The sequence below is a fragment of the Micropterus dolomieu genome, linkage group LG02 (assembly GCF_021292245.1).
Source record: "Micropterus dolomieu isolate WLL.071019.BEF.003 ecotype Adirondacks linkage group LG02, ASM2129224v1, whole genome shotgun sequence".
NCBI classification, from domain to species: domain Eukaryota; kingdom Metazoa; phylum Chordata; class Actinopteri; order Centrarchiformes; family Centrarchidae; genus Micropterus; species Micropterus dolomieu.
This window is the reverse complement of record NC_060151.1, coordinates 26,979,501-27,005,575: the sequence shown is the minus strand read 5'-3', so window position 1 is coordinate 27,005,575 and position 26,075 is coordinate 26,979,501. Positions and strand designations below refer to the sequence as shown.

General features: G+C 39.9%; 1 protein-coding gene across 2 annotated transcripts; it reads right to left on the bottom strand.

The window, feature by feature from the left end:
- Positions 1-2,781: 2,781 nt before the first annotated feature.
- unm_sa1261 (un-named sa1261) lies at positions 2,782-24,571 on the bottom strand. Of its 2 annotated transcripts, none has more exons than XM_046069698.1 (4): positions 24,403-24,571; positions 11,953-12,175; positions 5,872-6,074; positions 2,782-4,811 (listed from the first exon to the last, which is right to left on the bottom strand). In XM_046069698.1, exons 2-4 carry the CDS (start codon positions 12,122-12,124, stop codon positions 3,993-3,995), a joined length of 1,194 nt encoding a protein of 397 aa, XP_045925654.1. In that variant the 5' UTR covers positions 12,125-12,175; positions 24,403-24,571; the 3' UTR covers positions 2,782-3,992. The 2 variants fall into 2 exon arrangements, with proteins under 2 accessions (XP_045925654.1, XP_045925658.1); XM_046069702.1 differs by lacking the exon at positions 24,403-24,571 and adding an exon at positions 21,932-22,038.
- Positions 24,572-26,075: the final 1,504 nt, after the last annotated feature.

Genomic DNA, 26,075 nt, shown 5'->3' with positions numbered 1-26,075 from the left:
GGACGCTCGGTCAAGACTCCTTGGCATCGCTTTTTATTGCCTTGGGTACAATTTAGCGTCGTTTTTGTCTGTGTAGGGCTCTGCAGTCATGGTTTCCATGGTCCAAGTTAACAAGAATAAATATGCAACATCTGGGGAGACTTTCAAAATAAAACTAGTGGTTAATGTTGCGTAATTTGGTTAGGTTTAGGCACCAAAACTACTTGGTTAGGTTTAGGAAAAGATCATGGCTTGCGTTAAAATAACTACGTAACTAATTTGACTTAAATTACAGAAGTTTTCTGGCTGATTTAATCATATTTTACAGCTGAGACCTCAAACAGAAGTAATGTGTCATTTTCTGTAACAGACTTCTGAAACAAGTCAAAGTAAAAACTATGATAAGCTATATATTGTTTTGCTGTTAAAGAAAAGATTTTAAGGGTCTTTTATTAATTTACTTAAGGACTTGCACACCACAGTAGAGTCCTTTGATATATCTTAACACCAAACCATCTCCTCTCTGCAGCCTTGCTAGTGGTGAATATGTAAACATGGTGGTGGGAGAAACATTGGGATCAGTGAGTTCAGCGCTCAGCTGTAATTGCTCTGCTGAAAATGCAGCGCTGCTTGATGATTTGCTCTCCAGCTCAGCTGCACTCTGCAGCTTTTATTCCTTTACTATTATATCTGGGCAGACTGAGGATGGAAAGAATAATTTCCCCCGTCTCTTTCTTTATCAGCCTATAAAATGCTGTGTGATGTGCACGTCTCCAGTCAGTCAGTTTGAATTTCTTGCTCTGCCGCATATGAAATGAGGGTTTCTGAGCCTCAGTTGGCCTGATGTACTGTTGGTGTATAGAAATATAAAGATGGGGGACAGATTAAAGGAAAAAAACTGAAGAAAAGAGTGGAGAAACACATCAAATGCAGATGTTTCTGTAATAAATAGTTTGGTGTAGATAAAAATTATGTGAATTAAATGCTACGGCCTTTACAGTCACCAGATCTGAACCCAGTTTCACACCTATGGAAGAGTTTGGACCAAGGTGTTAAGATATAATAAGATAAAATTATATAATGTAACCCTTCCTCTTCAAATCTAGTTAGTGTCTATGTCTCTGATGCTAGACGTCTTTTTGTTATGTCTGGCTATGTTTGTGTTTATTTCTATCTGCTGTATTCTCTTGCAGAAAAGATCTTGATCTCAGCGATACTACCTGAATAAATAAAGGTTGAATATCTTTTGGACAAATAGTGTTCATCCCTCCAACAGAGCACTGAAGCTGTTCTAGAGGTTCATGGTGACCTGACTCCATACTGAGACGCGTCATGTTGGTTTTTCCTTTAATTGGTCACTCATCTGTATTTTTAACTGTACCATTAAATCAGATTCAGTCCTACCTGGGTGGAAGTGTTATGTAATTCAACTTCCAGCGAGGCTTTGGGGGCAGACGCTGCTCATTACGGCCGAGCCAGAAGCATGCCTCAGTGGTTTTACAGCTTGATGGGGCATAATTATGAGGCCGACATACAGAGTAAAGCTTGATCCACTGCACAAAATGACGCAGGTTTTAGTCTGTAAAGGCTGAAACAGGATTTCTGATCTTGATACGGGTTATTTCTTGGCTTTAAATCTGCAGTCGCCGGAATCACTTCTTTTGACCTCTCAGCCCTTTCACACCTCAAAGTCCGACTCCATTTCTAATACGCTTATTTCTTTGTGAGAAAAGTGTTCGACAACATCCTGGTGGCTCTTATTCCAACACGTACTCATACCGACAAAATAGGTCTATTGTCAAGTATCCCAAAATCACATATAAGACCGTTTTCCAAAACAACATACATGTCCATTGGTAAGTGCAATGACATATTTGACCATACCCCAAAAACGACATGTACGAGTGTTGGCAAGTACCAGTCCAGCGACAGGTTTGCTGGACCTTCTGTACGTTGCGTAAGTCGTAAGTTCCACGTGGTAAATGTTGTGAAACGGTGGTAGTTTGGCAAGGTTTAGGTAACAAAAACTACAGGGTCAGTTTTAGACATAGATTGTGGTTTGGGTTAAGATAACTATGTTACGTAAGTCGCGTGACGTAAGTAAAAGAAATTTCTTTCTATCACAACCTCGGTTTTCTGAGTGAAAGACCTGTGTTTACTGTACTCATCCATCCACCCCACCACCTCCTCACACGGGCTTTGTCACGCTTCATACTACGTCACCTGACTTCTTCTGCCACTAGAGGTTCCGGTCTGGGTCGTGGTGCGTCCTGGCAGAGTACATTTAAGTTTTTCTCTGCTGTTACCAAGATTGTATCCAAAATCTGGATTCACAGAGACAATCGTGAATAAAAGGAAATAAATATCGGACAAGGTGTCGGTGAAAAGCCTGATTATTCGTATTAGAATTATGGGCGAGTAAACTGGGGAAATTAATCTGTTTTTAAAAATTGTATTTAAATGTATTTTTTTATGTTTCCCTATGTTACTTTTATGTTTCATATAAAGCACTTTGAATTGCCTTGTTGTTGAAATGTGCTATACGAACAAACTTACCTTATTTTTGTTCATTTTAAACAAGATTTAACACGTTGAACAGAGTTTTAGAGGCGCTTGTCTTACGTTTTTTGTTGAGATATGTTAGTTGCTTTCCCGTTTCTGCTAGCTAACCTGAGCTAACTGGCCGCTAGCTGTAGCTTCATATTTACCGTCCAGACATTAGAGTGTCTCGTCATCTTACTCTAAGAACAGGGGAATTTCCCAAAACTATCCTCTTAATTAAATAAAAATAACAGGGGGCACTTTTAATTCTCAGAGTGTTTATTTCAACAAATGTTCACCACAGTAACATCACTACATGCAATACTTCTGAAAAACACAAAAAGAGAGAGCGATTTCTTAAATGTTTAGAAAAAAAAAAAAAAAAAAAAAAGACTTGCCGTTTTCTACATTCATCCATCCAGTCTCACATTTTCAGGGTTTAAGTTTCTAATGAATTACACATCAAAAGCTGCAATAAAAAGTTGAATTTTATTCTTCTCATGTTGAATGACAATTCAATCGGCATATTTTAATGTTAAGGATATTTCCTTGGCACATTTTTCAGGAAAAAAAATCCAAATAAATTGACTTTTTAGATAATAATGTTAACTGCTCAATGAAATCTACGGTTTCCATTTTCTTTATTAACCATGCAAGTAGAAAGATGAGAATTATTCATGATACTTTTCTCTTATTTATTATTATATGTGGAAATTCAGTTGTTCATGGTACCAGTATACTGCAGTTTAATGGGAGGACTGTCTAGAAGAGTAAAAACCCAATTAACACTTTCTGCTGACAATGAGGTGCCTTTTCAGCCGCTCATTTTGTTGATTGCTACTGTACAAGTGGGCAAAGGACATTTTGGGTGTCTAGGTACATCTACTTTTATGGGAGATCACAACATCACGATAATGAATAAAAGATCTCAAGTGCCACTTGATAAAAACAAATAAATATAATGCATCTGACATAAATAAATAATTTAAAAATACAAATAAAACTAAGAAATAAAATCGAAACATTTCTACCAAACATGAAAATGACGCACTACAATAAGCACACAAATAGCCACAAATCATCTTACTGAAAGTTTTCTTCACAGATTGTTTTTGCAGTGACTGGATTCTTCCAAACATTTGAATATATTGCTCGTGGATTATGAATGTTGTTGTTTTTTTCTCCCCCCTCCCTTCAGCTGTTTTCCTGTACAGGTTGTCCGACGTACTATTACAGTAACTGAAGTATAAACCACATACAGGAGGTTTGTGATTGTCTCACGGCTCATTTCCTCAGAGTTCGTCTTCATCAGAAAAGAGTAAATCCACAGTGAAGCTACAACGTCAGACTGCTGATAGTTTCCAGCTCCAGTCGCCACACTTTCCTCCTCTTTCTCATACTCGGAGAGACTCTTCAGCTCACACCAGCGTCACGTGTGAGCATGCAGCCGGTCACGCAGCGCCAGCCGCCCTTTATACACAGATCTCGATGGGCGTGGCCACCGGGATGCGTCCCCTTTCGTTGTTTTCTCTGTTGACCCGGTCATAGCTGCCGGTGGAGGACGGCGAGCTGTTCGTGGACATGGATGAGTAGTTGGTGTCCATCATCATGTTTCCCTTCGCCACCATGCAAGCAGGCGACAAGCTCTGCTGCTTCAGTCTGTCCACTAATACGTCCTCTTCAGACGAGGACGAGCTGATGTCCAGCGGAGGCGCGCTGCTAGCTAAGCCGCCGGCGCTGCTGCTGTTCCCGTTTTCCGTGTCCAACATCCAGCACTGGTTGAAGTAGCTGAAGACTTCTTTGACAGAGCAGCGGCGCTCCTGCTCGATGGACAGGAGCCTACGAAACATTCGTAGAGCTTCATCAGTGAAGCGGCGCCACTGTGACGGCACCGTGCCCGTCCGGCGGCGCTGCCAGCGGACAAACTCCTCATAGAAGGCGTCGTTAGGCATGGCCTTCTCCCAGGGAAAGTTTCCAGTCAGCATGCAGAAGAGCAGCACGCCAAACGCCCACACGTCCGTGCTGTAGTCCACGCAGAAGCCCTCGTGCCGCGAGGTGTCGCACAGCTCCGGCGCCGTGTACGGGATCGTGCCACTTACGCGCTTCACAGGAGAGCCGGCGCGCCGCGTCATGCCAAAATCTGACAACTTGACCTTCCGGCACTCTTTGTCAAAAATAAGGATGTTCTCGGGTTTGATGTCTCTGTGGACCAGCTTCTTGCAGTGCAGGTAGTCCAGGGCGATGGCCACCTGGTGGACACAGCGCTTAGCCACCGTTTCAGGGAGTCCCACCTGAACAGGGAGTGAGAGACACGAGGAGGTCACGAACATGAAACCACTTCAGAACATTAGTTAAAGAATAACCCCACACTAGATTTCAAAACCAAATGAGTAGCTTGTAAGGATCGAAACCAAAGTATCTATCCGCCAAACCCTACAAAGCACGTAAAAAACATGTGATAGTGTCTACGATCACAAACCTACAACAGTGCTTTTGTAAAGAAATCTTTATTTTTAAGAAATAGTGCTTGAATTGGTATTACTTATTGTAGCGTCCTCCATTTTCAGTTCGCCTGATTTGCACTTGACGCAAAAGTCGCATGAAAATAGGGCTGGGAGAAAAACACAATAACAATAATTTTGGCGATATAATTTAGCTATATAACAATATAACAAATGTTTATTAAACATTTGATTTAATTTATTTGAATCGCGAATGAATTAGCACTTCTATTAATTCATAGTTGCTTTGAATGTTCTACCTCAGATTTGTTAAGTCATCTCTGTTTGGTATCAAGTGTTTGTTCTGACCATAAAGAAAAGTTTAAAACCACAATTAACCATCTAGTTTCTTCAACTTTCACTCAGGAGCAAAAATCAGCCTCTAAAATTTAAAGAAATAGTCATTTAAAATGTATCGTGATAATTATCGATATCAAATGATGTGACATTTTTTAAATTTTTGACCATATGGTCCAATTAAATGAACTGAATTCAGTTGCTCTCAGGCCCCAAAACTTTAAGAAAGCTCAAAGAGCCCAGGTGAGACTTCTCTGGGCTTTTATTTTGATAACACAATAAGTCTAGTGAATTTTTGTGTTTTGGCACCACAAGAGACAACTCTCCACAGAGCTGACATCTAAATGTCAAGCACAACATAACTTAGCACTGGATGCCAACTTGTAATCCACACTGCATGCATGCATCTGTAGCTTGAAACAACGCTCTGAAAATAGTTCCCAATATTTGGGGGATTAAGGGATAATCATTTGGATTATGTTAAAATTAACGCATGGAAAATATGGGTGATGGCTCATTTTTTTTTGTGTGTGTGTGTCTCAGCCTATCTCACCTGTGGAGGGATGATGTCAAACAGATCTCCCGCCAGTGCGTACTCCTGAGCGAAGATGTAGTACTCGTCTGTTTCAAAGGCGATGCCGTACATGTTGATGATGAACGGGCAGGGCGACAGGTAGAGGGAGATGCTGTACTCTCTCAGGAAGTTCTTCAGCTTGGTGGTCTTCTTCCTCAGAAACTTCAGGGCCATTTTTGTGCCTTAAAAAAGAAAAGAAAAAGAACAGGTTACATAACTCCAATCTCATTCCTCGCTTTCTTGTCCTTTTCCATCACCTTAAAGTGTTTGGGGATTTATTCCACAGCCGCCTAATTGCGTGCATGAAACTTAATTAAAATCATTTAAAAAATCTCATGAATAATTAAAATTCTCCATTGTGGCAGAATTAAATCCTGCTGCTTTTCATTCTAGGAGATTTATACTATATAAGTATTTAAAATCCTCTGTTGGACCAGATATTAGTGACCAGGATGTTGCCTCACTTTCAATCTGCTTTCAGGTTGGGGATTTCGAGGTAAAGTGATGCTTACAGCTGCAAACATGTCCTGGAAGTAAGATTAGAAAGCCACAAAAAAAACAAGGAAGAGTGTCATTCAGCCTGCAACAAAACATTTCACTTGATAAAATGATGTATAGGAAGCACTGAAACACATTTAGTCGTCTGGAGGGAACACAAGAAGGCAATTTGTGAGGACACGGTTCAGAGGCTCCTTGCTGCAACAAGAGGAGCAGCGAGGGGAGAGAAATTACCAGGGCTAATCTGAAAATACCCCGGACAATAACCTGGAGAGCTGCCATGCCTGCCTCTCCCTGCACCAACAGACCGTGTGTCAGCGAAGATGAGAGGCGACACTTCTCCAATAGCACTGGATCAGCTCTGCAAAGTGCTTTGTGCATTTTACAGTGTGCAGCCACTTTAGGAAAAGGTCAAGATGGAGGTCTGTGTTTGTTCTTAATGCCGTGAAACGAGAGGAGTTTCCCTCATTTTGACGGGATCTATTTATTAGGGATGAGTGAGAACTAGGGATGTGACGAGGCACCTAACCCATAAGACGAGACACGAGATTGGGTTCACCAGATCGAGACGAGATTTTTTTGGAAATCTTCGATGCTGAATTATAAAAAAATTTATTTGATTTATTATTTATTTCCTGAATTGTGATGAATTCTTCTACACCAATAGATGGGTGCAAATATTTTATTCAAATAACGGCAAAATTCACGTGGGAGGTGTCAATTGAAAACCTAAAAATATAACTGAATAAAATGCAGTGCAGAAAAACATCTCCCACATATCTGAGTTCTCGGACATGTCGAGAAAAAAAACGTAATATTACGAGAATACCGTCATCATTTAATGAGAATTCATAATATGCCCTATACTCTGCTGTGCATTACATTATTGCTCCGCTGGTATTTTCCCCTTTAGACAGTTTGACAGACACAGTTTGGGACTGCGTGCTTCTGCTGAACTAACTGAAACACTTGTGATCAGGCAGAACTCTCACCACAAATCCACACACGTTAACTTCAGCAGCTCAGACTATATTTATCTATATCAACTATTACATTACGATGTATTATTACAGGTACCCAGAAGTACATAAAGTAATTCAAATTAGACCCGCCTTTACTAGTGGCAACATTAAATATACATCAATATATGTAAATATATTATAATTTTAATATTATAAATATTATTCTGAAATGGACTATTCTGCATAACATTTTTAATAATAATGCATTTTATTTCTATAGCTATATATTTCTTTTCAGGACACTCAAAGACACTTTACAATAAAACCAGTAGTTGTGTACATTTAAAAAATAGATAAATAGAAAAATATATAACGATAAGTAAAAAAACATGTAATACAAAATGCATAAAAGCGTACGGGCGACAATGCAATGTAACATTATTTGAGTTAAAAAGCTAGTCTAAGGACGCGGGTTTTGATGAGTGATTTGAAAGAGTACATCTCGCTACATTCTCGGATGTGTGTGGATAGAGAGTTTCAGAGGGAGGGGCCTGCAATGGCGAAAGCTCTGTCACCCCAGGTACGGTGCTTGGTCCTGATTGGTGGGGAGAGGAGGTTACAGGAGGGATTGTGACGGTGGAGCAGGTCTGTGAGGTAGGAAGGGGCCTCGTTACAGAGGACTTTGTGGCTGAGAAGGAGGAGAATTTTTTTACTTAATGCGATGGGGAACAGGGAGCCAATGAAGATCCTGGAGGACGTGGGTGATGTGGTCATGGGTGCGGCTGTGGGTGAGGAGGCGGGCAGCAGAGTTTTGGATGTATTAGAGTTTATTTATGGCTTTGGCAGATGCTTATTATATCAAGATGCTGATATTTCTGTATGTTTACTTAAATAAGGGTTTGAATGCAGGACTTTTACTTATAACATTATTTCTATACATATAGTATACAAGTGGTAAAAATCCTTCTTTCACCAATGGCAAATACTTTTCTGCTGGACCTGTGAAAACTCTCTTAAACTTTCACAAAGCATTGGACTGTTGTACTGAAAGCAAACACGGTTTACGGTTTTATTGTCTGTATTTTATTCGAACCTCATCACCATAGTACCCAGATGTTTACCGCTGCACATACAGGTCAGCTGGCTCTCTGACAATCACTTATGATATAACCCAAGCATATTATCTCTACATGGAATAAATAACTCTTTTCTTGGCTGTGCAGCACCCTCTGATTGGCACACTAGCCAACAAGTAGCAGCTTGCGCTACTGTGCTGCAGTAGTTTTAATGTTTACATAGAAAATGAGTTGCTTTGTTAAATCAGCCTGCTGGCTTATATGCAAAGATAAACACCATCTGTTCAGGGGAACTCAGCTGACTCTTGTAAAAGTACAACTGTGGGTGTTTCAGGGCAGAAACTAAAGATAACTGCTGACCTACATAATGTTACTGTATCAGCCCGTAAAAATACACAAGGTTTTTAGCTTTCATGTTTTGGCCATATTCTTTTACTTATTGAACAATGCATTAAGTATGACTTTATCATAGTGTGTAAAAATACAATAATGTAACATGTGTCTTTGTTTTTGTTTCTATGAGCTTGACCCTGCCTTTCATCTCAAAAGCAGAATTTCACTCAATAATGGATTAAAGTTGTAATTCATTATGGATCCATCTGCAGGTAATTTTTCCAATTAATCAGAGTCTATGAAATGTCAAAACATTCTTGTTTAAAAATCACTACTTCCCAGACTCCTGGATGACGCCAAAACCTGAAGATATTCAGTTAACATTGAATTATGACAATTAAAAGCAGCAAATTCTGTCATTTACTGAGAAGCTGAAACCAGAGAATCTTTGCCAACTATTTTTACTTGAAAAATGACTGATCGACTTATTGATAAAATAGAGTAAACATTTCAGCTCTACATAGAATAAAGACCCCCAGACTGACGTAGTCGACTCATTTGTGGTCGTTTTGTGTCTCTTTGAAATAGTTTTGTAGTTGTTTTGCGTCTCTGTGGTCGTCTTGTGTTTCTTTTAAGTCGTTTTACATCTCTTTGTAGTCATTTTCCTTCTCTGTGGTTGCTTTGCATCAAGTGACATTTTGCTGAGGAAGCAAAACTCTCAGGTGCTCCAGTCAATTCAGTATTTAGTTCATAATGGGGATGGAGAGAGCCTGTGTATAGTGAAGTGTAGTGAAATGTATTTGTAATGTACATTTACTCTAGTACACTTCTTGCACTTCTTTACATGCCACTTTCTACTTCAACTTCACCACATTTCAGAGGGTAGTATTGTACTTTTTACTTCACTTTGATCATCTGACAGCTTTAGTCACTTATTTTTGCATACAACACATATGAAAAGCTTATAAAATATGACAGATACAGATTAACTATCCTCTATAAAAGTACAGCTGAAACCATGTTGACTGATAGAAAATTAATTGGCAATCATTTTGATAATTGAGTTTAGATCTAAACTTAACACTAAATAAAAACTGAGACGCATGTTTTCTCTCCTTAAAGCAGAGCTGTTCTGCTGTTTTAAATTGCTTTTCTAATGGGACTGTGTTTTAATGAAATGTTACTGCAGCCTCAGTTGTAATATGAAGGAAAATATCTATAAAATCTACGATATATTGGATTTGGTTGGCAGAGACTCAATAACTTAATAACAATAACTCAATAACACTGTTCAGGATCCAAACAACGCCATCAGGACGTCCCTACATCTAACGGTGCAGTAATCCAGTCATGCCTGTTTCTTAACGGTTATATTTGAGATCACTTCTTCACTAAAATGCATTTGCACAGAAACGTCTTCACCTTCTGCCCATTCATTTATATAGTTATACATCCTCCATCCATTTATGTAGTTCATACATCCTTTAACTGCGCACTTTAGCAGCTAGAAAAAGGTCAGACTTCATCTCAGTGACAGACTGCAGCCGCTCTAAACGGCCAGTGTAGCTGCAGCTTTCTACTCCATAAAAGAGTCTATTAAGAAGCTCGGAGCAGATGGACAACATTTCGGCTTTTAATAGGAAAAAGGTTGAACAGTTTTTTTAATAGTTAAGTAGTGAATTTAGACATCTTAGATCTTGACATTACTGCAAACAGGTGGCCTACTTTCAAAAGTAAACACTTCAGAGACTAAATAAGGTTTTGAGTAAAGTGAAAACAGCATTATTTTTGATTCTCAGTGTAAGTGAAGCATTTGACAGCTGCACTATTCTTACGTAAAATTAATGAATCACAACGTAGAGCCACACAAGTTCTACATCCCATTTCCTCCATCTGCAGGCCTCTATATTTTTGCTCTCTCTGGCCAAACATACATTTCTGGAGTCCAGTCTGGGAAATCTTCTCCTCCCACAAGAGGTGATAAATTGAAACTAGAAACGCAAACTTCCCCCTGCTCCATCCAACGAAAGATGGACTCATCAATGGTTGGTTTCCTTTTACCTTGAGTGCCTTTATGAATAATAAAGCAGGCATGGTGGTGAACATGAACTGTGTCCCGTTTTCTGACATTTCCCATGATTATCCGGCGTCTAATTGACCGTTTGCTAAACCCCATCAAGCTGTGGGTGACAAATTTGCCACTTAAAATCCTTTTTTGAAACAACCATTTTAGACAAAGTAGCTTCTGCGACTGTCAATTTTGCCAGGTGAAGTGGTGTTTAAGCTGTTGCTGCAATATTTACTGTATTACACAGCTGCCAACTATCATGCATTGAGTGTGAGACTCACGTAATTGACACTATTAATTAAAACAAATTTATAACTGATAATGAATGAACTCCACCCAGCTGATGCAACACCGGTGTAAGCCGTGATAGTAATCACATGGATCCACTCTCGCGGCGTGAGTCCCCACAGTTGTGACAGAGTGGTGGCGTAACTGTTTTGCATTATAAACATATTAAAAAACTGAAGCGCAAATTTGCTCTGTTTGCGTCTGTGAGCTGCACTTTATCAGAGGTGAAAAGGTGCCAGGTCTGCACATTTAGCGAGGTTACTTCCCCAAACAATAGACACATAAGAAGATGAACCTATCCATTCAGAATGCCTGAGAGCCTTACTGCATTATATTCTGTTATAGTTTTAGATTCTTAATCGTCACCTGCCGTCAGAATTTTGTGTTTCCCTTACATAAATGAAGACATTTTAACAATAAATTGATGCAGAAAAGACAGAAATTTGTGCAAGAAACTTCACCAGAATGCAGGAAATTAAGTGTTAAATGCTCACAAGTTTCTGTGGGAGGACCATGGGTGGGGGTGGGGGGGTGGGGGGGGGGGTGGGATCTGTGTAATATGTGTACCCTCCAATGTTGAGGCAAAACCTGCACTCCTGCATTTCAACAACAAATTTACTCCATAAACTAGAATGCAAGAACAGTCTCTGGGACAAAAACATTACCTGAGGGGAACATTCCCAAATGTTAGGTTTAATCTCCCGATTTAAGCTATAATGTCTGGGAGTATACTGATCGTACTATGCATTACAGTCTACAGCCCTGTGTACAGCATTTCAACGTGGGAAATGATCAATTAACGTGGGAAGTATCAGCTAAAACACATAGTAGTTACCTCTGATTTTGTGGATGACCAGGTCCACTTTCCCATAGGTGCCCTTTCCCAGTTCACAGACGACCTCGTAGTATTTGTTGATGTCCAGTTTTTCCAGGTTCTGTGCAGCAATCAGCTGGAGTTCCTCCAGGATGTCGATGGAGGCGCGGGAGCCGTGCGGCGAGGAGTTCATTGTTGTGGAGGGGTGGGCCGGGGAAGAGGGCTGGTCTGGAGACAAATGTTCCTGTGGAATAGGAGGAGCAGGAAGGAAAGCAAGGTTCACCAAGTGACCAGTATCCACCCATGCATCCATTCCCACACGACCTCCACTGTAAACAGACCCACTGTATTGTGTGTACACATTTCAACCGGAAGGCTTTGTGTCTAGGCCAAACAAACTGTTACGCAATTTTTGAATTGTGTTGTCACTTAAAATTTTCAAGCTCACTGGGCTCCATTACAAGGAGAGAGAACAGTAACTGAACCAAAATGAAAGACAGCTTGCTGAGGCTGTGCTAAATGTTAATGTTAAGCATGTGTAATGTTTACCAGGTTCACCATCTTAACGTGTTAGCATGCTAACAATTGCTAATTTACACTAAACGCAAAGTACAGCTGAGGCTGATGGGAATGTTATTATTATTGTGGGTATTTAGTTATATGCAAATCATAATCTTGACCTGATGATGGTGCTACAGAAAAGTCAGAGGATCACAGAAGTTATTTCATTTCATCTCGAGGGGAACATGAATGTGTGAACCAAATTTCATGATAATACATCCATCAGTTGTTTAGACATTTCGGTCTGTTATTTCAGTGGTGTCCTGACAGACGCTGCCATCCCTAGAGTCACTTTTGAAGAGGAAAGAGTCTCTAGTTTGAACACAAATGTAGTATGTTACAAAAAATTCCCAACATGGCGCCAACATGAAGCAAAGTCCTGGCTGTCGTTATTCTAACATGATCAGCTCAATTAGCATTTTCACCTCAGAGCACCAACCTGGACTCTTTCTGCGTCGATTCTCTCCTCGCCCAAATACATGCAAGTCAAATCAAGCCTCCGTCACAGTAGGTGTGAATATGGGGATGTCGGGGCTTTAACCCCTGTCCAGAGTGTTTTCCTTATCTTTCAAGCATATTCATACACCATTCACACTGAGGTGTGACAAGGACGAAGACAAATAATATAAATAAATTGAAGTGCAAACAAATTAAAAGGATCTGAGAGATGAAGATTACTGCTATTTGTGGAGCTGATCCCCTGCTGCTGATTAATGATCCTCCTGCATTAATGAATGTCTAATTCTGATCCGATGTGTTTCCACGCCGTCGCGCCTGCTGGTTTCCATTCTCAGCAAATCTGTCTCACCTTCCTCCTTCTGCTACCAAAAGAAGCCAAGCAACACTCGTCTGCTGTTTCCTCCATCGCTCATCAACCCACGGCGGCCACAATCTCCCAATGACAGGAGAGATTCGCAGCCCTGATGGCGCAGCACAATTGTACCATCTCTCATTAGCAGGGATGAGAAAGTGTTGAATGAGACAGGATGCTATGCGCATTCTGTGCACCGAGTCCGTCTGTGCCTGCCTTGGAGACGGCGCCTGTCTACAGTGTGAGTGTGACTGTGCGTGACGGAGAAATGTGTATACAAAACTCAAGTACAGCGTGTGAAAACAATAAAACCAAACAGAAATATGCAGTATGTTCCACTAGAAAGAACTGCAGAGGTATTAAAACTGTCACTTTAGTTTTTCACTCAAGTTATACTCTGGATACTGACATCGATATTTGGCCATTTTAAGAATCCGACAACATATTGTAACAAACAAACTATACAAAATGGGGACACAGCAAAAACATCGGTTTTACTTTTGCTTCCAAAACACGTCTTGATTCAGACTAGTGAGAACAAAAGGCCCAAAATATACATTTAGGTGTTTATTTTACTGCACTTTGTCTATTTGCTTCTGTAAATTTCACCTAAATTTCTCTTAAATTCAAGTTAGCATCAGATAATGCCTCATTTGCATTGTTTTTCTTTTACAATTTCAGAAAACTTGTAATACATATAATAATTGTTTTGATGTAAGTAATCAATCTGGAAGGTTTCATGGTGGGGTTTTTTTCGCCTCATACTCCCTCATGGGACTGGGAAATACGGACGTACTACGGTTAAGACAATGTAGTTGCAAAAGAAATGGCCGTCTGACGGCAAAGTAAAGCACTGAAAATATTGTAAATATTTACAATATATACTTGAACAGATATTCATCAGACTTAAATACATTTTACTGCTGGCCCGATCCACAACTCTCCAAACTGGGGACATGACGAACATCAAATCTACTGCAGGTAATATCAGAGACCCGCTTCAAAAAACACTAACCATTCTTTTAAGTATAGTGTTTGAGTAAATGTTTCCACTATTAACTACAGGTGCTTCCAAGTCAACCAGGACTAAAATCTTAAACTTAACTTTAAGATCAACACATTGTTTTTCCTCTTCATCTGGTATATTGAACATACAGAAAAAAAAAAAAAAAAAAAACAATACATGAACAAAAGCTGAAAGCCACAGAAGAAAATTGGATGGTGACAGTGGTAAAATGTCTCTGGACACAAACAGTATGGGCTGAACATAAACCTACAACAAGCAGATAAAAATGAGGAGTCAGCCGAACCCAAAGGAGCCAACTGGCTGTCCGTCACTGGTCCACTCAGCATCCCTCTGACAAGGTCAATAAAACACTCCGTGGAGGAGACAGCCAGAGTGTGTTAATGTAAACACAGGAAAAAAAAGTACCTGCTCACGGAGGAACCGCCAATGCTGCTTCTGTGACAGAATTTAATTAAATACTTCTAAATAATGACCATTTCGTCCAGTTTATGTGCACAGCCTCAGTTACAGTGTCAAAGTGGCCACATCAGCAGCAGCACAGTAAAGGAAAATGGGTTGTCACGTGAATAAAGAGTTGCTGCACAGACACCTCTGACTGGATCTGACAAAGCCTGAGAGAGTGATCAATCTCAGCTCTGCAGTCAGCATTTTCAAATAACAGCGACAGGTCCAAGAGAGAGCATTTCAAAGCTGGTTAAAGCTTGTGCATAAGGTTGTTCACCAATATTCTCTAGTACAACTTATGAAACCCTCGTACGTCTCAATACGTTTTTATGCGCATTTGTCAGTTTGTCCATCAAAAAATCTGAGTGGAAATGCCAGACATTTGAAAAATAGTCAAAATATCAACAATAACAAGGGGTTAAACAATAACAGTGTATATTCTTAGATGAGATGGAAAAGTTATAAAAATAAAACGCGTCAAAGTGCAATGGAAACAGACTTAAATCATGGTGTTACTTAACCGTCCGCTGAAGAGACAATCAGATCTGTGTGGAGCGATGAGGAGATTGTAACCTTCCTCACATTGATACATGAAACAAACATAAATGTTTCATTGACTTTAACGACATCATCTCGTTGTGTCCTCTTCCTTTTGTGATGGTTTGATGGCACCAACTGGAGGAGGAGTTATTTATTTAGACGAACCAGCAAATAACATTCACAATAGTTGTTGGCGCACTTGTTCGCATTTTCTTTTGCCAATTTTCTGGAGTTTCAGTTTTTCCATTTTGATGAAAATATTATTGAGAAGGAAAAAATGTGTATCTACATTTTTACCGCTTTTTTAAATGATCCAAATTAACACAGACTAATTCTGATTTTGGAGTTGCTTGAATTTATTAATCCTAGCTGGTCCCTCATTTGTAGCATATCGAATACTCAAAACTTCATGAAATGATTAATCTCAACCTCTTTATCCTACATAATTTCTTAATTACTCTGAATGCTACCAGAGACGTTTTATAGGGGAGACGTGGCATTCAGTAACATTCTCAATACAACTCTATGGGGACTAGAAAGCCAGTCGCTTTTAACAGCCAAGCGGGAAACATATTTCAGCCAATCATGTGGTTCCACTGCCATAAGGGTCTATTTTACTGTGACTGCACATGCATGGAAGTAGTGGCGCATGTGTAGCAAAGTATAACCGGTCGGGAAAAACGCTTTTTAAACCTTATTTTGGGGCAAAGTTGTCAATCTTTTTTATCACTTTTTTATCAGATTTTACTCATTTTTACTGCTCATTCTAGTCATGTAGTTTTTATGTCGCGGTAACCAGTGAAACTGCAATTCTGGCTCTCTCCACATTGATTGAGATAGGAGCCTGGTCTTGTTAGTCTTTGTTTTTGCCAAGATGGCGGCCGAGTGGCATTACTTGCCTATAAAGGAAAAAAAAGAGACCATTTTGTTCACTGCTGCCTTGTTTTATTCTTATATTCACTTAACCATAATAACCTTGACACATACTGTATGCATGCAGTATGTACACTTTCATGCTCAATTCCTTTCTTTATCTCAACCATATAACCTTCGCAGCATATGCATACGCTCATCTTGTGCTGCCGTCTGGAGATGAAAGAAGTCACAACCAGCTCTAATTAGGAGCATCTTCTGTTCGCTGCAGCTCCCGGCAGAACCAGTGCTCCTTCTCAGGGTAACGGTACCCAGGCTGCTTCCCAGAGGGCCTCAACAAGCGCCAAGTCCTGTTTGCATCCCAGACGAACGGGGGTGAGACCGCCTTGCTGTCTTTCATTTCAGTGAAATACTCATCTGTAATGAAAGCACAGCTGGAACTCAGCCAATCTGCCTTGTGTCATTGCTGCTTTTCTCTTTCTGTCTGTCCCTCGCTGCTAATGTTACCTGCCAATTGCACCACACAGGAGGGGAGGTGAACGGTGCCGCTGGTGCAGGGATAGCACAATTACAGACCTCTACATGCTTTGTAAATAGAAAAACCTGCAAAATCAGCAGTGTATCAAATACTTGTTTTCCCAACTGTATATATCTTTTTTGTGCATGTAACAGATTTGCATAGTGAAAAAGCCCAAAGTCCACCCCAAAGGGAGTTCCCATCTCCCACAGAAAACTCTGCTCTGAACTGCCTGAAAACAGCTGTTTGTAGTCCAGCCTTTACTTCCGCTTTCTTGTGATGTCAAAAGAAAATACGTCATAATGCTCGCCGAGCGACTAGTCTGACACGCCCTCAAAAACAGCGGTGGAAAAACACTGAGCTGCAGCACACCTCTCCTCTCCCTTCCAAACACTAGCTACCCTCCAAGCAGTCAATGGACATGAAGTTGTTACTGTGATGTAGAGACAGAGCTCAGTTAAAACTTTATCGACGAAAGACACTTTTGCTGGTCGGCAACATGTAGCCTACAGCTGAATCAAAGCTGTTTACCGTCTTTTGGCTGACCTGCCCTTCTCTGCTTCTGATTGGCTAGTAGTCCTTAACTAGGAACTGCACATGTGCAACTCCCAACAAAGATCATTTACAGACAAGATGCATCACTCCAGAGTTAAAACGAAGCTTTCAACACAGGGTGAAAAGAGGAGCTGCAGCAATGTGCAATATGACAAAAAATATGGTGTTTTTATAAAAATTAAACCATGTAAACCTGTTCTGGTACAACCCCTAAATAGGATTTTGAACCTGAAAATGATCATAATACTACCTCTTTAAAGTATAAAAAGGTGTAAAGATTCCTTTATTTTTTATTTTTTATTCATTTATGTTACCTAAAACAATATGGAGTCCCACAAGGATCAATACTTGGTCCACTACTACTACTTCTGTATATTAGATTCACTTAATTAATTTCACACTTTCTTTTCATCATATAAACATTCAAATGGATTGGAAAAATCTGAAAAATTAGTAGGCAGAGATGTGCAAGTGACTCAGGTAGAGCTGTTCTCAGTTTTCAGCTTCTTGGAGTGCCAGAAGACTCAATTGTAGGTCTTCTACTTGTCAGTCTTTATATTTTTACTACGAGGGATCTTCCTCTGCAAGCACAGTATTGATTTTCACAGCTATGCTGACGACTCACAACTCTACATAGATGTTGATCCTGAAAATCTGAGCTCCCTTATAGGCATTATAAGAAGGTTTCTCTTCCTCCAAATGCACCAAGGTTCTAGTTACTGGTAACTAGAACTTTGGGGGGTTTTTTTACGCTTGTAACGCTGCCTCTTCTTGGATATTTTTAGATTCAGTGTAACTTACAATTTCCAAGGATGCAATATGCAAATCTCCATCGCAAATAAACAATCAATAAATCTGCTTACAAATCAGAAAAAAAGACGCTCATTATAGCTCCAGAACGTCATCACATGTTTTCTTCAGTATCAAAGTAACACAGCTGTCTTTTCATCCATGGGTAAAATGCAAGCAGTAATTTCTAATTTGGCATAATTTTAATGGGGTCAATTTACCAAAACATATAGTATAATAAACATTAGTCACCTGGTTTATGGCAACATTATATTGTCTCTTTACATCCACAAAGCATTATATCAGCTGTAGTCGCAAAAATTCAAATTAAGACAAAAGTAGTAAATAATAACTTTGAGTTAAAACCATTCTTTTAACCGTTTTTCATGCTGCACCATCAATATATTTTGTCCCACCGACATGGTTCTTATATTCCCCGGACACTGACACTCTCCGTTATCCAATCCATATACATACATATACATATTTTGCCTGTGTTGAACTTGTGGGCATATGGACAAGAGACCAAGCAATTGTAAATTACATAAAACTATTTTCTTGCATAAAAACTGCAATAAATATGCATAGTAAGACTTACAGCCAAACATAAAATAACAATACATGTAGTGATGCAGTCTGTAAATAAAGAGAGAGATACAAGCATTACACCACAGGCAAGAAATTTCTGTGTGACTGATTCTGGTCTGACTTTCTAATCACAGAAAATGAACATAACTAAAAAGGTCAGTGCGTTTCTTTCTTCCCCGCGACACAGAGAAGCTTGTGCAAGCTTTGATTTCATGCAGACTTCAGCTACTGCACAATGCTCTCAGGTCTCCCCAAAAACGTCAGTAAATCAATTAGGCTACAGCTTGTACAGAATGATGAGTTTTAACTGGAACAAAAGAAAATAGATAGCACTGCTCCTGTTCCGAAGTCTCTGCACTGACTTCCAGTTAGTTTCAGGATAGATTTTTAGATCATAGTCCTTGTTTATAAATCTATTCATGGCCGCAGGCCGTCCCTGATATGTTCTTGGTTCTTTAAATCTACAGACTCTGCTGATCACTGGACCAAAAACTCAAAAAGAGAATTTGCCTTCTGCATGTTTTATGGAGACACGATCAATTACTACTATATATTATTACTACAAGTAACTGTACGTAAATGTGACAAATCTGAAAAAAGTGCTGAGTAATGGTCTATCTGTTGTTTGCACACACATTAAGCACTGCAGAAAAACTGCTTCTGCCACCTCATTTGTGTTCCGGCCAACATCGACTTGTAAAACATCAGCACCTAATTAATCATTTGTGACGCTAAATCAATGTCAGCAAACAAAGAAAAAGACTTAATGAGCAAATGTTACCATCTTACGCCACATTTGGCTCCCTAAAAAAGTCTTTTAGATCCCAAAGGGTTTAATAAAGAGGAGAAAACAACCCTTTTATTATGGTAACAGATTCTCTACTTCAGGAGAAGTTTGTGGAATTTGTTTTATCAACCAGATTTTTTTACCACTTACAATTTGTCAGTCCACCACTCTGGTCCAGACTGGAATATCTCAACAATTATTTGATGGATTGGCATGAATTTTTTGACATACATGTATGATACCTAGAGGATACATCTTACTTCCTTTGGTGATCCTGTGGCTCTTCCTCTAGTGCCACCAGCAGGTTTACATTTGTGATTTTGAGCAACACATCTCAGCAATTACTTGATGAATTGCCATGGCATTTGGTACTAAGCGTTCAAATTCTCTTCAGAATAAAGTCTAACAACTTTGGTGATCCTTTAAACTTTAGCGCTACCATTGGGTCCAAATCGCTGGGCAATGACGAGTGTTGGAAAGTACCAGTCTGGTACTTCCCAACGTTCGTACATGTTGTTCTGGCGAACAGTCATATACAAGTGCATCTCAAAAAATTTGGATATCATGAAAAAAATAATTTCCTTCTGTAATTTCATTCAAAAAGCTTGATAACATTTAAAATGTAATATTTCAAGCCTCTTTTTCTTGTTTTAATCTTGATGATTTTGACTTACAGTTCATGGAAATCAAAACTTGAATTTATAATACAGAAATAGGGATGGGGATCGAGACCCGGTTCCAAAATTTCAAAAAACCCAAAAATCAATAAGGTTCGAGCTTATCGATACTGACTTGCGGGTCCTATGATGTAACGTTATGTCTCGAGCAACGAATCTGATTTAATTTGAAATGCAATGGATAAGAAAATCATCAGGCTTCAGTCTCTCTGTCGGCTCCTACACACACACAGACAGCGGCAGCAGCAGAGCGAGAGGCGGCGCCGTCGCGGTGGAATACGGTGAGGGTTAAGTTAGCTCCAAACAACTGTAACGTTAGCTGATGACAGCTACGCTCGTTACTGTAAGTACGTGCAATAAAACCTTCAAGTAAAAAGACTTTATCAATACACCTGTCAGTAAGGTAACGTTAAACATGTAGAAATGGTTAATTTAATAATTTCTGTCCTCAGTATCTCCTCCTATGTTTTAGATAAGCACATCTAACGCTAGCTTGGCATTAGCCAAATGTTAAAAACAAGCTAAATAGAAAGCCGTCTGTCTGGAGCACAGACTGGTCTGTAGTCTTAAAAACTCAGCTGCTGGCTGAGACAAACCAGCCGCTCCTCCTTCTACTTGGTAACGTTACCTGCAGCCAGCGAGAGAGGAGGAGGGACTGATACAGACTGATGTTAGTCTTTGATGTCAGATAAAGTTATTGAGTTACTTTGCTGTTGTCTAGAAACAACATTTAGCTGTATTTAAAATATTAAATTAAAAATAACCAGGCAGTTAATATGTACAGTTCAATATGTTTATTTATCGCAAGTGATATGTCATCTCAATATATAACAATGTTATCACACATTGAATATTTTCCTCATACCGTGCAGGCCTACCTCATGGCCGTTGGGTCTGGTCTTACCAAATAACCATCACTAAATAATAGTAAAGTATCGATTGTGGTATCGATAAAGAATCGAATCATTGAGCAGTCTCAATAAGGGTCTCAATATCAATAAAAATTAACGATCCCCATCCCTATACAGCAATGTCAACCTGAGGAGAGCTCTAATCAGATAATTGACTCAAAACACCTGCAAAGGTTTCCTGGTTCTGGTGCTCACAATTAACTTTGCCACGATATTCATATTTTTGGAGATGCACCTGTTTATGTCGTTGTACTTTCCAACATACATATATGTCGTTATTCAACCCATTTGTTGTTTAGGTATGAGGACAGGGTTTTTTTGTTTTTAGAGATACTGTAATTGTCCAACAATCATCATAATTCCTCTGCCTGAACTGTATTAACTTGACTTCACAAATTTGATCCACAATTTTTCTGTGTTCATAAAACATAAAATATCCAAAGCAAAGATTTGGTACAAAGGACCAGTTTGTTTGAAGCCACTGATGCGTCGTGAAGCGTGACTGCTGGAGTGTGATTGCGGCTCACACTCTGCTGTAACATCTGCCACCTCTTGGTCTGGTTTCAGTGAGTTTCAAACATAATGACGAAGGAAGCTAAATCACCGCTGTCTGATTTATGAACTCTGACTCGGTTATACAGTGGGAGACAGACTGCTCAGCATTAAAGTGTCATCTCCTCTGCTCACATCCTTGCAGTCTTAGCTGCTCGCACATACAGGAATCTGATCTACAGGGAATTCCTTACGAGGTCCTGCAGGTTTAGCACCAAAAAAGCATCTCTCTGTTGTCGTAACTTTTAAAATCAATTGAAAACTAATTCTTAGTTAGTCAATAAGTATAATATTAGAGCCAAGTAAGGGTCACTGATTCAACACAATGTGAACGTGAGTTGTGCCAGTCTGGCAGGTTGTTTAATCACCTGAGTTGCTGACCTGCTCGGCGGATGGATTCTGTATCGTGCTTCAATAGAAGAGGAGCAGCCTTGTAAACACAGAGGGATTTTTTATGCTTAACTGGAGAGTGAAGACTTCACTGGAGCTGAAACAGTCAGTCGATAACAAACAGACAAATATTAAATATTTTGATGAACATTTAGTTACAACGCCGCTCTAGTTTCAGCCTCTCAAATGTGAGGAATGTATTCTTCACTTTGTCTTATTTCCTTGTAAACGGAGTTTCAAATTTGGACGGTTGGTCGAACCAACACAAGACATTTAAAGACTTCGCCTCCTGCTCTGGGAGGCTCCAGTGGACATTATTTAGCTGCATCAAAGCTTTTTGCAATTATTTGATCCATTGAATCCGCTCAAGCGTTTTTATGCTCAAAGATAAAAAATTGTTTTGAATAAAGATGAGCAGAACAGAAATGTATTGACTGACTGGAGGGACCTCTGCTCCTGACATCGAACTTCAGGCTTCCTCTCCAGTGCCACTCTTTGTGGGCCGTTTGGTCGCATCCTTTGTCAAGTCGCTGCCAGTGAACTAACGTGTGTGCATAAAGTGTTATTCTCTGAATCTGCCCGCTAAGATAACAAAACCAAGCAGATTATTTCTGCCTGACGAGCAGCGTGTAGAACTAAAACTCCATCCTGCCGACCGTCACAGCCACAGCGTTGGCCCTTGCGCGCCTGCCTATGTGGCGGCCTGTGGCTCGGGCCTCTGGTGGGGCTCGGCTCCCACCGTGCTCATGGAGCTGTGGAGCACATCAAAGCAGCTTTAACTGGCTCGGCCCTTCAGCATCTGCCAACACTGGAGCTTTGGGCCTGAACACTCGGCAGCGCATCACTGGGCACACTCCTTTAATGCCAACCCGTTTCTGCTGCTGTGAACCCCACGCTACAGTAGGTAACATAACCCCCCTTTGTCTGCTTTAATCTGTCTCTTCTTCTACTCTGACTTTCTTTCTTTCTTTGTTCCTCTGCTTTGGTAATGTGTGATCTCCCCGTCTGCTGGGTGGCTGTGTGTACACATGCATCAGTGTAGAAAGAAAACAGACAGACATCTCGGAGTCGGTCTGCAACTAAAGATTCTTTTCATTAATCGTTTAATCTTATTAAACCCAGTGACTTTTTAAGTGGTTAAAAACTTCCAAGAGCCCGAGGTGACTTCTTCAAATGTCCAAAACCTGAAGGTGATGGTGGGATATTTACATTTCGAAATACTTGAGTCTACTTTCAGGAGTAAACAAAAGCAGCTTCTCATTTCTAGTTTGTTTTCATCAGTGTTGCTGTCTGAAATGACAACTGTCCCTGGAACATGAGCTAACGTTAGCTTCATTAGATTAAAAACGCCATCTCCGGCAGACTCATGGCGACACAGACTGCCAAACCTGCAACAAATGATTATTTTAATATCGATTTATCTGCTTATTTTTTCGATTAATCATATAAGCAATACCTTTAAGCAAAAACAAAATAAGATATCTAGTCTTCTCACAGCCCAAAGTGACAAAAATCAGCAAATCATCATATTTTGAGAAGCTGAAACCCAAGTAGGTTTGTCCCAACTATTTTTTCTTGAACCTGAAAGACTAATTATCAAAACAGTCTCTGTCAATCAATTAATGGACTAATCATTTCAGCTATGAGAGCCCTGTCGGCACAATCTCTGCAGCCCATTCTGAGAGTCCAATCGCTTTCAGATGCTGTTTTTTTCACCCCAAAGATGAAACGACTTTGTTTAATAAAACAAACAAATAAATAAACGAACAAATAATATTCATGGCTTTCAGCATCTACAGCACATCATCCTACACAGGGCTCACTGAGAGCTGATGTCAGTTACATTGTTTACAGTCTGGGAGTCATAAAAACCTGCAGCACAAAGAAGTGAAGTGTGAATCAGCTCTGCAGACACAAAGCACACATTACATGCATCCCAACGTGCAGCACAGGTGAAGTCAGGTAGAGCTGGAGAGCGTGCACGTGAGCATGGGAAGACATCATGAGCTTAGATGTAGGATGTGTAATCAATAAATGTATGAAAAGCTGATAACAGATGTAGCCGCTGGTGTGTACAGATGTGCAGCTGGGACACAATAGCCTGACAGCAGCTCTGTTGTTCTGCTCACTCAGTTTTTTGTGGCATGGTGCAGGTTTAACTTTTGAAATGTGTGTAATCATTTAAAATATGATTTACAGCTATAAATACAAAAAAAAAAAAAAAAAAAGAAACCACACATACACACCTGTTTAAATGAGGATAATTAACGAGCCGGCTTGTAAACACAAAAGTCCTCCAGCTTTGCAACACAGCAGCACAAAGACACGCAGGACATGCAACCAGACATAAAGCACAGTCTGAATAAAAACACATTTTAAATACAAACTAGCGAATAATTAGCAGGTTTGGACCGGATGGGAAGCGATAAGACATCAGCTCTGATCTTACCTTTTAAAAATGTGCAGCATGCAGTATCTGTCAGTCCATCCAGACAACAGCCGGCTGTGAAGCTGGGAGACGAAATGCCGCAGATCCTTTGAGTTGTTTCTTCTTCACGGCTCAGAAACCTCCGCCGTCTGCACCGCCGCTGTCCGTCACAGTCTGCCCGCTGCTGCTCACCTCTGGAGCCGGTTTCTATTGTCTCCGCACTCCGCAGGCGGCCCCGCCCACCGCCGCGAACGTCCAATCACAGCGCAGAGCGGCGGTGCGCTCCTCTGCGGCGATGCTGCCTTCAAATGATGTAGGAATTTACAAGCACGACTATCAGACTGGCAGAGGTAGAAGACACCATTAAAAGTAGCAATAATGCAGTGTAGAAATACTGCTCACTGAGTGTTTACTAGCCTACTGTATATTGTCTATTAGATGTTAAGCATGTATAATATTGATCATGTTTACCACCTTAATTTAGCATATTAGCAAGCTAATATTGAGTAAGCTGACAAGCTACAGCTCAGGCTGATGGGAATGTCATTAGGGTTTTTTAAAACCATACACAACTGACCTGATGGTGGTGCTACATGAAAACTAAGTGGAACACCAAAGCTAGAAAGATTCATCCTCTGGGGACCTTTTTGTAGCATCGCTTTTGTACTATATATATAGCATATATATGACAAGTATTTATTAATATATATTGGCAAAATATTCCAGCCTCAGCATTTGTGTTTAGTGCTAATTAACAAATGTTAGCATGCTAACACGCTAAACCAAGATGGTGAACATGGTAAAACATTGTACCTGCAAAGCATTGTTACTGTGCACCTGTTAGCATGCTGACATTAGCATTTAGCGCAAGCACAATTTGGTTTTAGACCAAATATGTTTATATATATATAAATATATATATATATATATTTGTTTGCTGTAGCTGCGTTTGGATGTTGGATAAGTTGGCTTTATGTCAAATTAAATATAAGTTGCCGGTATTTTGCCACAGCATAGTATCAGAATCAACTGTATTACCAAGTAGGTTTACACATACAAGGAATTTGCTTTGGTGTCTTAGTGCATAAATATATAAACGAATAACAAATATTGTGTTTAAAATGGACCTTTGTACAGCGAATATTTACATTGTGATATATACGAATATTTACATCTTGCAAAATATAGTCGTTTGCTTGACCTAACTGCTGATATTATAGGAATTTGCCCTGTAGCCTAATTTTCAAACCAGAAAGTAAATATATCCCCTGATTCCTACACCACCCCTGAATGCAGCATGAGGAAAGGCATAAAGCAAAGCACAGCATCTGAACCCTGTAGCTGTGAGTGACTCAGTTGCACATTTAAATCGATGGTTTACAATGAATGTCTGTTTGCAGCTGCAGCAGCAGCAGCAGTGAATGTAAAAAGGTGTCAGTAAAATCAGACGCTGTGATTTTTTATTGTCTCCTGTGGTGAATAACAAGTGGTGAAAGCTGCCTGGTTCGAGGAATTCAAAGAGACCTAAGTCTGCTTTTTAAAGAGTAATGAGTCCATGAGACTGCGGTTTGCTGTATTGATTGATGTCTGTGATGGGAAGCTTAATGATCTGGTGAATTATGGCCTCAGGTTGTGATGTTAGTTTGCAGTGTTTGGACTGTGTAATAATTAGGAGGGTAAATTATGACCCCCCT